This window comes from Ursus arctos, unplaced genomic scaffold (genome assembly GCF_023065955.2).
Source record: "Ursus arctos isolate Adak ecotype North America unplaced genomic scaffold, UrsArc2.0 scaffold_21, whole genome shotgun sequence".
Taxonomy (NCBI): domain Eukaryota; kingdom Metazoa; phylum Chordata; class Mammalia; order Carnivora; family Ursidae; genus Ursus; species Ursus arctos.
Genome location: NW_026622886.1, coordinates 30,509,708 through 30,522,861, shown reverse-complemented (window position 1 = coordinate 30,522,861; position 13,154 = coordinate 30,509,708). Strand labels below are relative to the sequence as shown.

The 13,154-nt window shown below is 34.4% G+C and overlaps 1 protein-coding gene across 1 annotated transcript in view; it reads left to right on the top strand.

Moving 5' to 3' along the window:
* Nucleotides 1–9,230, top strand: part of PTPRQ (protein tyrosine phosphatase receptor type Q) — a 257,068-nt gene extending 247,838 nt beyond the window's left edge. Inside the window, exons 60-62 of the mRNA XM_057316413.1 lie at nucleotides 321–456; nucleotides 5,485–5,608; nucleotides 5,850–9,230. Coding sequence (XP_057172396.1) covers nucleotides 321–456; nucleotides 5,485–5,608; nucleotides 5,850–5,887 — 298 coding nt within the window. The 3' untranslated portion in view covers nucleotides 5,888–9,230. The remainder of the gene's footprint in view (nucleotides 1–320; nucleotides 457–5,484; nucleotides 5,609–5,849) is intronic.
* The last annotated feature ends 3,924 nt before the right edge of the window (nucleotides 9,231–13,154 follow it).

Below are 13,154 nucleotides of genomic sequence, written 5' to 3'. Positions count from 1 at the left end.
CAACAATTTTTTAAAACTCTTCTCTATACTTCTCCAGCTACACCCCTTATAATATTATGAAAGAAGAGGAAAAGTTCAACTGCTAAAAAACAAAACAAAACAAAACCTCAAACATTTGCTAGAGTACTAATGTTAATCATCTTGATCTATCTAGACAGTCTCGGTAACAATACAAATCTGAAGACACTCCAAAAAAAATTCCTCCAAATAAGAAAAGGACCTGCTTGGAATTTATTCCTACCATAGTTCCCTTTCTTCATCACTATCCACGTGAACAACCTTTGGCTGAATATGTTCATGTAATTTTACTCTTCCTGCAGTGCTGGAGTTGGAAGAACTGGAGTTTTTATTGCTCTGGACCACTTAACACAACACGTAAATGACCATGATTTTGTGGATATATATGGATTAGTAGCGGAACTGAGAAGTGAAAGGATGTGCATGGTACAGAACCTGGTAAGGTATCTAGCACCCTGTGCAGTGTCAGCTCTGGACTTCCCACAAGGGAAGATCTGAGTGGCAACAGTCTGGTTGGGCGTGGACTTCAAACATTACTTGCAGAGCAGACACTCTGTTTTTCTACATTGTAAACCTCCTAGAGGGGACAGGGTTGGAGAGGGGCATTCCATGTGGCACAGTCACCCCTCAGCACCAGCACTGACTGCTCATCCTAGCTTGTTTATAACTGATCGGCATATAGAAAGTAATTCAAAAATTGATGTCTTTATATTTGGCAAATTTGGAAAGCTTAGGAAGTGAATCAAATCAATATGATAAACATGCTAAATGTTATATTTGGAAAAAGCTTAAAATATTGACTCTTATGCGGTTCTATGTATTTCACTTGTCCATATTTATCCCTACTGTATATTAGTACTAATAACAATTGTCATAGCATCTTAACTAACTCCCTGGGAGTTTTTTGTTTTGTTGTTTTGGTTTAAAGGCAAAACATTTATAAAATATATAGATTTTTCTTCATTAAAAAAATCACATAATGATAATGAGACTAAAATCTTACATTGAGTGTCTAGTGGGTTCCATCTTCTATAATAATCCTTTACATGTATTATCTTATTTAATCTTTATTTGTAAAGCAGTGTCAATAAAACTAATCAAGAGATGAGGTATTATTGGCTTTGCTTCACAAATAGGGAAGCAGATGTTCCATTCAAAGAATTTAAGTGATATTTCAAGATTATACAATTAATGTTTCAGAACCAAAATTCAAGCCCAAGTCTGTCTAACTACAATATGTAAGATGTTTCTCTCTGTATATTTGGATTGATATTTCTATACTCTTCAAATGGAAGTTTTCTCACAGTAAATATATAGACCTGCTGTAATAGTATTTTCCACAATACCTACTAGAAAACACATACAGCATCACAATTGTTAAAGGTGTGAGAAACAAGGTTCTTTGCTAAATAAGTTTGAAAAGAAGTTAAGCTGATCTTAGAATTTCTTAAAGCCTCTATGCGACTATACATTGACAATTATAAATTCAGTGCCCCTGTGAGTAACATTTCCCAGAATTACCTGATTGTGAAATCCTTGAACCTCTTTTGACCCCAGAACCTACAATGCATGTAGGGAACGTTAATATTCTTAGGAGGCTGCTGCTCTAAACTTTGTGGACTGCCCACCCCTTTCAGGAAGAACGTTTGAGCATTCAACTCCAATAAATCTTGATTTACTTTTTAAATGTGTTCGGAACAAGTACATAAATTATAAAATGTATATATGCAAGGTGGGAAATCAAAAAACATGAGACAAAGATCAAATGAGCAATATTTTGAAATCTTGCTAATTGTGACTATCATTAAGATAATGATATTCATATTGTCAATACGATAATGATACTTAGCACAAGATAATTGTTTCAAATGATTTTTAATATATATTCTAAATTACTTATAATTTTTTAGAAAGCAATCTAGCTTTTTGTCAGATTTCATTACACTGTTATTGTTTTTACCTCATAGAATAGCTATAAGTTTATTCTAGAAGCACAAAGAACATCAGCCCTGCCATTTCCTTGTCATTCATTTGGACTTACATGATAAATATTACCTTCAATCCATAGTATCTTTGTAGGAATCTTTTTAAACCACTGCAATTTTGTGATGGTTAAGTAAAACTAGGTAATGTAGTCCATATGCTTTTCCCTATATGCTTAAGGGGAACATTTGAGTGAAGTATCACTCTTCCCATCAGAAATGGAACCTAACTTGTGACCAGGGTTGACTTCCTGGGTGTGCGACCTGTGCTCAAAAGGGCACTGCACTTGATTTAGTGTTTGCTGTCACTGTCTTGAAAATCTTTAATACCTTTTGAAGGAGGAAACTCTCATTGTCATTTTGCATTGGGCCCACGAATTAGGTAACTTGTTCTCAATTATAAGGGTTCCAATATCAATCCAAATATTAACCATTATTAAAACCCAAATGCTTTCTTATTTTTGTTAACAATAAGAATAAACAGAAAGCTAACGTTTTCCTCCCATATCCCTAGATTACACATATGCACAGGTGCTCAGTGTTCTTGACATTGATCAAGACTGGTTGGCTCTTTTGGATAGGACAGAGGGTGGGACAGATCGGGATCTTGCTTCCTTCTAGAAACTAGAGTCACTCTTCGGGTAATAAAAGTTGAAAATATTTTTGCTACGCTCTATAAGTGGAACTGAACTTTTTGAAGAGTGTGTTCAAGAATGCTTGTTAATAATTTCACACAATTTCGTACACAATATATGCTCTAAACTTTGTACATTATGCTCGTTTAACCAGCCCGAAGAATATGTTACAGTTGGGTAAGGGAATGGAAAGAGCGTGAATTTTGAAGTCAGAGAATTGAGTTTCGATTCCAGCTCAGCTGCTGAATTAATTGCTGGCTCTGTGACTTGTTTGAGTGATTTCTCTTTTGTAAAATAGCCTTGTTGTACTTCTCACATGCTTATTGTCGGTATTAAATAAGAGAAAGTATCTAAAGCACCAACCGCCCAGTCAATGCCCAGCGTGCAGTACACATCTGACAGAACTCTGCTGGGTTCCCTCCTTGCTGAAAAGCTGGTGCTGAAGCTGTCTCTCACCTGACTTCCTTCCCAGAAGTTTTGCTCGTTACCATCTTTTCTGTTGGATGATAAAAAGGAAAACGACCACAGTCCTTGGCTACGGCCCTTACAAACCAGTATTGCCTTGCACAAGAGTGGTTTCTTATTTTCCTCTGTTGCACTTGGGAGTGATTGCAGTTTCGATGAAGAACGCTGTCTCAGCACATACTACAGTAGCCGTGGGCAGGGCTGGGAGGTGGGAACCTCAGAATATATTACCACTCAAAGGCCGCTCTGGGGCCATGGCCCAGACCCAGGAAAAAGCTTTGAGCTCTTTCACTGTCTACCAAAAAATAGTTCATAGCAGCCTCAAGAACTTTCTGAGAGAATAGTCCTCAGTGAGGTAATATCCTGAACGGCTATCAGTCTCTCAAATAAGGGTTAAACTGGGATGAGTCCCTTTCCTGCTCTGGTTTTCCTAAAGATATACTGATGTGACGTCTTAGGGTAGAAGAAAAAAAAAACTAATATACTTGGGCTGCCTAGTTTTTTGCCAGGAACTTTACATATAGTAAGGCCTTTAAACATCACAACATAGGTGTTATGATCCCCCAGATGAGGAAGCTAAACATCAGACAAGTTTCATTCTTAAGGTACCGTGATTATCTAAGGCAGAAACTGGACTTGAGCTCTTCCCTACCTCTTTGGCAATAACACACCATGACAGAGGGATTTTGGAAAATATAGTCCTGCCCTGTGAAGCTCAGCCTGGCCTGCTGGCAGAGTTTACACCCATCATTCTTTCCAGTGGAGAAAATGAGATCAGGACAGTCTGAAGCTTCACATATCAAATGTGACTTCAAATTCAAATGTGATTTTTGTAAAATCTACCAACACTCATCAATTCAAGTGATTGTTGTTTTTAAAGAAATTGTATTGGGTCCATATATTTCTGCCAATAATGTTATTCATTGTGTGACATGTATTTAGAAAACATATTTTTAGAATTACCCTGAGAAGTACTTTACTAGCAATTTCAACGGGTTTTCATTACTGTATAACGACATTCCATTTCTTCCCAAAATTGAATCATGTAACTCGATCATCCACTCACTGACAAAACTTAATCCCTAATGACTTCTAAATGTTCTCCAAATGAAATCCTTCCTTAAATGGTAAAGGTTGGCTAGTTGTGAGAATTAAATGATACTGAGTCAACAAACATTTGTTATGTAACTACTACGTGCCAGGCACTATTACAGGTAATGGGAATAGAGCAGTGAATGTGACAGAGTTCTGCCCTCCCAGAACTGACATTCTGTTGAGGAGATGTTTGTGGAAGCATTTTGTAATTTAGAAAGAAATACATATTCGTAATAGATATTCGTAATAGATTCGAAATAGAGATTCGTAATAGATATTCATAATAATGATCAACAGCTTCTGAAGCCAGTTTCAGTAGAGGAGTTCCAAAAAGGTTTTGAGATACAGTAGCAATAGGTATGAATATATAGTCACTTTAGAGGACATCCTATTTAAATAAATTGCTAATATACATACATATATTATATGTAATATATAAAGTATAAATATTTGGTTATGTTCCTTTAACAACAGTTATGTTTCCTGTGTAAAAAGGAGAGTGATTTTCTATGACTTAACCTTGAGTTCCTTTGGAAAAGTCCAAACTCAGAAATGCTAACAGGTTATTGAATTATATTGAAAAACACTTAAAGAACCTGGATGGTACTGAATTTAGCCTAAACATTCAGATGAAATGTTAGGAGTCCTTGTCCAGGACACGGGTGTTTGAATATTTCAGTGATCAGCTGCCTTGTACTTTCAAATAAAGACCAGATACTTGACATAAAGTAGGCCAAGTGTCAGGTGATCAACAGAATTGTCAAACATATTTTAAATGTGCTGATGGTGTGTAGATATGCTCACTCACAGATAATGAAAGCAAATTTATCATCTGCATTCCAACAGCCATTCTAATCATTCTAACAAGAAAATTATTTATAAGAAAAATTACTCATTTAGACCTAACAGGAAAAAGGAAGTTCATAAACAGATTTAAATAACCCAATTTGCCACTTTTTTATAATCACAGCAAGCAAGAACAAATTAGTATGAGGTTTAATGATAAGAATTAAAAAAAAAAAAACAACTTGAAGCTACAAGAAGCCGTGGAATTTAGAAAACCTGATGTTTGAAATGGTACAAAATCATTTACATACATGGTAAATTCTGTGCTTCCAGCTTAGCTCTTTAACATTTTTAAATTCAGCATTACTCTTCACTGTAACAGTATAGCTCCCCTTTTAGGAAAGATAATTTTTTGAAACAATTTTTAAAAATCGATAATTTTTTGAAACAATTTTTAAAAATCCACCCCACCCATTTATTTAACCACTTTCTTTGGTGTCTAGGCGCAGTATATCTTTTTATACCAGTGCATCCTGGATCTCCTATCAAGTAAAGGAAGTAATCAGCCCATCTGTTTTGTTAACTATTCAGCACTTCAAAAGATGGACTCTTTGGATGCCATGGAAGGTAAACAGAGGCAACATGTACCAATCTACTAGTGCACCAGGAGCCTTAATTTAAAAGTAACCACATGTTGAAAATGTTTTAGAAGCTTGGTTAATGCACATAACAGATTTTTATTATTTCTCTCTAATCCAAGTTAGGGTACTAGCCTCTGTATCTGCACTCTATTTTTGCCATGAACCATTTAAATCTTTTGAACTGGTCATTTCAGTTCTCTCTTGTGACATGTTACTTTATGTTATAGGTGATGTTGAGCTTGAATGGGAAGAGACCACCATGTAAATATCCAGACCAAAGATTACAACTGGAAGATATTTTCAAATCCCAGGGGCCAAAATTTCCCCCTCACTCTTCTGGATTGAAATGTGCAAACTTAAAGAAATCTCTATGTTTCTGTTACTGTGCCTTACTAAGTGGATGGACATTTTAGGAATAGTTCTAGGAAATAGCTAATTCAGAATAGTCATTTTGTTTTGTACAGAATAAATATGTGTTCAAAATGTTTAAGATATCCCAGAGATTTTTGAAGTCTTCCATACTTTTGGAATGAGCCAAATAGAAAATTATCATGATATTAGCATGAATGTTTCCAGGTAAATTTTCCCCACATATTGGATTGAACCTTGAACAAAAGTTGTCAATGTTGATTCGGTCGTGTTATTTTGGCCTCCAGGGTGTTAACGTTCCTTGTGGATAACTTCCAGGACTGTCATAATGATCTGTACTTCCATGTACACCCCAGTGTTATGAATCCTCTGTTTTATGAGAGCTGAGATGTCATCTCATGATCTCCAACAGCTGAACAGTAACCCCTTGGCACTGCCGGGATTACTTAGCCTTTATACAACACAGAGTAGCTCTTCAGGGACACTTAGGGCTATTTAGTTGCATTGTGAGCTTTAGTTTGAAAAACAAAAAGAAAAATGAAACAGTGCAATTGTTCATAGGGGGCTATAGAGTATATTCGTACTGTCTACATTTGTATCTTTTTCGGGACAAGTTGTACCACTGCTGTATAATTAAATACATGGTTAAACGTATCAGAGTATTTGTCTATTAGATATCTATTCAACCTAATAGAAATAGGTTTGAAAGGTCTCTTCAGCAGAAATGTAGGATGTATGACAAGCTCATAAACTGATGATGTGCTGCTGTGCTGCCAACAGAAATTTCTGAATAGATTACGTAAAAGTGTCCTTTCTCATCTCGCATTGTATCGTGGAGGAGTGTATTTGGTGGAATTGCAAAAAGGGTATTCACCAGGTTGTAGCAAATTGGAGATTTTTTCTTAACATATTTCAATCTCCTTTTTGTTAATGACAACGTACTAAGTAAGTTTTGAACTATATGAAATTATTTTGTCATAGATTTAAATTAAGGATCATAAAATGAAATAGTATCAATTATTCTATTTCTTCTATGATAAGAATTGTACCTTATGGTTATTTCTGCTGGCATATACATATAGGAAATGTGATGGCCAATCAAATTAAATTTTAAGGAATTGAGTTACTTTGCAGCATGATTTCAGAGGTCCTTATAAGTATAAATTTTATTTTATATCACATATTGAGATATAATTGATAATTACCTTAAATAATATAATACAGTAAATTATATATAAGTACAATATAGTACTAGAGTATAATATATTTAATTAACATATAATCATTTCCCAAGGTAACCATCAGTATAAGATATTTTAAAATCAAATTTATTACCCAAGAAATTAAGTTCTTTAATCTTATAAGCAGTCCTGCGTCTTGTTTTTTCATGGCAAAGCAGAGTTATAATAAAATCCACTATTGTTCCAACCAAGTTTATTCTATAGAAAGTTACAGAAAACAGTAAGAAATGAGAATTCTAAAAGATTTAAGTTGGAGTAGAAGCTCTTTAGTTTCCTTCATGTATCAGTCAATGAAAAAGTGTGGTGAACCAGTACTTAGGAATATGGGTTTTTTGCATTCATGGAAGATAGAGAGCCTTTGGAAAGTACTGATGAGGTCACTTTTTAATGTATTAGATAATAAGAAAATAAACAGTTCAATCTCCAGGCCAGCCCACTCTTTAAAATACCTGTATAAAACAGATGTGTACAGCGTAGAGTTCCAGGTTTGACTCATGTGTATATGCATATGTGTCTGTACAAAACAAAGTTTTAATATAAGACCTCTTCTAAAACAGTGCTAGTCAAACTCTAATGTGCATACACATCACCTGGGGATTGTGTTAAATGCAGACTCTGTTTCTGTAGGTCTAGGGTAGGACCTGAGATTCTTCACTTCCAGTAAGTACTCAAGTGATAATACCACTGCCTGATCTCTGGCCATACATTGACTAGAAATCTCTAAAAAGACATAAGATCAGAATAATTTCATGTCCACCTGAAATTATTTGAAACCTGTTAAAAAAAAAAAAAGCTTTGTCTTCATTCACAGAAAAAAAAAATTAGAACACCTGTTGAGTGTGTATCGCTCACTAGCTATATCACAAAACTATACCTAAAACTGAATTGAAACTCACATATATTAACGATAGCTACATTTTCTCTTAATTATATTGTGAAACAGCTGGTGTATAGACATGTTCTATAGGTGTCTATTGCTACTAAGTGCAAATTAGAATAATGAGGAACATCTGTAACATTTTTAGATCAGATTTGTCAAAATACGTTGAAGCACATGTACAATAAATGAGCAACATGTGTTTCATCTGAGCCAAATGAAACTGGAGCCTCTCAGAATGGTTTGCCAGAGACGAGAGCAGCTGCGGTATCACCTCTACTTTCATCCTGCTTTAAAACGCATAATTTTCTTCTTGCAGTTTATAGGTGAAATGTATAATAAGTCTTTTGAAAAAGGCTAATTAAACCTTGCCCTCTTCATAAAAAAGATGACGATTCATTCTCCACATCTGGTCAAACCTTAGATTTTAGAAATGGAATTTAAGTTCAGCGAAGTATGCATCCTCCAAACCCACGACATTATTGTGGCAAGTCCATTTTCATGCCAACTCCCAGAAAACTCACATGAAATTTTCGATGAAGCCTGGAACACAAAAGGATCTGAAATTCTCAACTGAATGAGATGAGAAATGAAAATATGAAAAAATAAATTTTATAAAGCATAATCATGGCAAAAGAGATTGCCTTTTTAGGACAAATAATATTTCATGTTAAATTTCATGACTTCATAACTCTGCATAGAGTTTTCATGTGGAAGCAGGAGTCATCCACCTACCAGCTCATGAAGATGTTCGGAGGAATAGATTAGATTGCACATACGAAAGTGTTTCCTAAAAGTACAATGAACTCTGCAAAGTTAATCTTTTACCCAGACTGGTCAGTGTGTAATGTTTATTAGTAAGATAATGCATCTCATTTTTAGGTTGTATTATACTTTTTGATATTAGTACCATATTTGTATGTCATACCCCATGTATGTTTCACATGCACTTCTTGAAAATTATGGCAGTTATATCGACTTCTGCTAAATAAGACAACTGATGTTTTTGTTCATGAATGATTTGAGCATCGTCAAGGAATTTTCTGGACTAAAATGAATAGAGTGACATGTGTACAAATAACATAAAATGTGATTTGGAAAACAAGTCAATAAAATTTTGATTTTGGACATTTCAATTAGATATTCTGAATCAGTGTCTGCCATACAGTCACTTGAAAACTAAACTGTAACTTAATACGAGGTAACAAAAATCGTTATTCACCTGTTAACAATACTATGCTTCTATTTTAATTTTCACTGAAAGTATTCTTGGATTGGCAAGTTATTGTAGTAAATTATAAACTTTTTAGAATACTTTTATATACATCATCCCAACTAATCCTTACAAAATCCTTTAAGATCTGTGGAGTCCCATACTTTATAGATAAGTATAATGAAAGTTTAATTGTTGTGCCCGAGACCATGTTTAGCAAGAGTGGGAGCTGCGTATCATAATGAAGTTACTGAAAGTAGATGATAAAGATAGAAATTTTAAAGGCAACAAAGAAAATGAGAGACCCATTCAGGGATTCAAAGGTAAGAAAATATGCTGGCTTCTATTCAGAAATAAGCCAATAGACAATGCAATGAGGTATTCAAAGTGCTGAAAGTGCCTCCTAAAACTGATTAAAGGCAACTATAAAAAAACTAGAGCTAATATCATACTTAATAGTGAAATATCGAAGGACCTCACCCCAAGATCAAGAAAAAGGCAAAATACCTACCCTCACAACTTCTATTCAACATTGTACTAGTGTTGCTAGCCATTACATTAAGGCAAGAAAAAGAAATAAAAGGGGGCACCTGGGTGGCTCAGTTGTTAAGGATCTGCCTTTGGCTCAGGGCGTGATCCCAAGGTACTGGGATCGAGCCCCGCATCGGGATCCCTACTCTGCTGGGAGCCTGCTTCTTCCTCTCTCACTCCCCCTGCTTGTGTTCCCTCTCTCACTGGCTGTCTCTCTCTCTGTCAAATAAATAAATAAAATCTTAAAATAAAAAAAGAAAAGAGATAAGGTTTGTAAAGGAAGAAACAAAACTGTCTATGTGAGTAGACATATGTGTGAGGAAATCCTTGAGAAATCAGTTTTTAAAAAGCTGCTAAGTATGATAAGTAGCTTTAAAAAGGTTACAGGGTATAAGATCAAGATACAAAGATCAATTTTATTTCTATATATGATCAATTAACAATTGGAAATTTAATTAAAAATACCATTAACAATAGCATCCATAAACATGTTAAAGAATAAATTTAACAAAATATGTATACCAGTTCTGATATACCAGATATGTATACCAGAAATATACTAATGAGAAGAATTAAAGAATATTCAAATAATTTTTAAATGCATGTCCATGAACTCAAAAACTCAATATTACTAAGATGTCAGTTCTCCTCATATTGATCTATAGATTCAATGGAATATCAATCTTTTTCTTTAAGATTTTTTTTTTTTATTTTAGAAAGAGACAGAGCATGACGAGTGGGAGAGGGAGAGGGAGAGGGAATGTCAAGCAGACTCCACGCTAAGTGTGGAGCATGACACAGGGCTCCGTCTCACAACCCTGAGATCATGACCTGAGCCAAAACCAAGTTTCATATGCCTAACTGACTGCACCACCCAGGTGCCCCTGGAATATCAATCTTAATCCCATAAGGCTTTTCTTTTCTAGAAATTGATAAGCTGGTTTTGCAGTTATGTAGAAATGATGCAAAGACTTAGAATAGTGAAAACAAATTTTAAATAGAGTACAGTTTAGTGATTTACACTATAAAGTGTTTCTCATTAAAAGAAGAAAGAGAAAGTCAAAAAATAAATCCATACATATCTGGTCAATTGTTTTTCAACAAAGGTGACAGGGTAATTCAGTGGGAAAAAGAGTGTCTTTCCAATAGTGTTGGAACAACTGGATGTCTATTTGAAAAAACATGAATTTTTATCTCTATCTCGCATAACAAATACAAAAATTAAATTGAAATATAATACTTAAATATAATAATTAAAACTATAAAGCTTATAGAAAAGAAACTAAGAAAATCCTTATTACCTTGGGATAGGCAAAGATTTCTTAGAATACAAAAGAATGAAATATAATTAAAAATTAATAAATTGTTCTTCATCAAAATTATAACCTTCTGCTCTTCGAAAGACACTATTAAGAAAACGAAAGGTCAAACCACAGGCTAGGAGAATGTCCCAAGAGACTTGTATACAGAATACATGTATATTTACAGAATAATACACATACACTCACCGCCCCCAACACACACACACTCACACAAATGGCCAATACATGAAAAGTTGCTCAACATCATTAGTCATCAAGGAAATGCAAATTAAAATCAGAATGAGATCATCATACCAGTAGAAGGATTAAAATTAAAATGACTGGTCATATCAAGTCATCTCAGCAAGGATTTAGAACAGTTGAAACTGGAAATAAATGGTAGCCACTTTTGAAAAAGGTTTGGTAATTTCTTACAAAGTTAAACATAAGACCATATTACCATTTTACCCAGCATTTTCACTCCTAGATATTTATCTAAGAGAAATTAAAATTTATTTCTTGAAAAAGACTTGTATCTATAATGTTCTTTTTTTAAAGATTTATTTATTTATTTATTTCAGAGAGAGAAAGAGAGAGACCATGCAAGTACATGAGTGGAGGGAGGGACAGAGGGAGAGAATCTTCAAGCAGACTCCCCACTGAGTTCAGAGCCTTACGGGGGCTTGATCTCAGAACCCACGAGATCATGATCTGAGCGAAAACCAAGAATTGACCACTTAACTGACTGAGCCACCCAGGTCCCCCTGTATTTAAGCTCAGGTCATGATCTCAGGGTTGTGAGATTGAGCCCTGAATCGGTCTCTATGCTCAGCATGGAATCTCATTGAGATTCTCTCTTTCCCTCAGCCCCTCCCTTCACTCACACTGTCTATCTCTCTCTCTCTAAAATAAATAAGTAAAATCTTTTTAAAAATGTATACATATAAGTGCATTTTATTTCATGTAAATTATAGTTCAATAAAGTTGATTTAAAAAATAGAAGGATAATGAAAAAGTAGTCACAAAATAGTTACAATATATCATTTACAGAATTCTTAAAAACACAACAAATAGTATGTATTTTTATGAATTATTTCGCATGAGAATCATGGTTTCTTCTAACCTGGGAGGAACACGGGTACAGTAATGGATTGCTATGGGATCAGGAGGATCCCCAGGGTTTGAAGTGCGTTTATAAATCTTGGTTTAAAATCTGAAGCATATATGGGTTATATGGCAACACAGATTTGTCAAAATTAGCTAATGAGTGAAAAAGTTTATATTATTCTTTAAAGTTCTCTTTGTGTTTGAAATAATTCACACTTTTATAAACATGAGCAAATTTTAAACTCTAAAAATATATTAAAATGACATAAAATATTTATGTATTATTTTCACAAATCTATCAATGTGTCCCACTCTCCTGCTTGAATGAGCACAATACGGAAATATTTATTTACTCTTGTCATTTACCTACCGCATTCCCAAAGCACTAACAATTGGTGTTTTAAACATTAAAAATAAAACTTGACATGCTCCAAGTGCTTTCCACAGAATTCACTATGTTCTTACTCACTTAGTATTTATAACCAAGTGAATTGCCATGGAAGATATGATGAATTCACTTGCGGGACTTTCATCCTGGAACACAGAGTTTCATGAGTCTAAGGACAGCACGTTCATAAGTTGATGCGTGCTAACAGGATTCGTACTTATGCCTTGGACTATTAGAAGTGTTACGTATTTATGTTTTAAAGAATATACTTAAAATTGTGATGTGAATAATCTGCATAAAATAGACTATTATAATTTTATTTATTGTAACTTAATAACCGCTGTCTTTATTGAATTGTTATTATGTGCCAGGCACTCTTTTAAGGACTTTACAATTATTAATGAATTAATCTCCAGGCAATTCTTGGAAGCAGGTGCGACTGTGTTTTACAAATGAGAAATCAAAAGCAAAAAAAGGTTAAAGAGTCCGCCCAAGGTTACACACT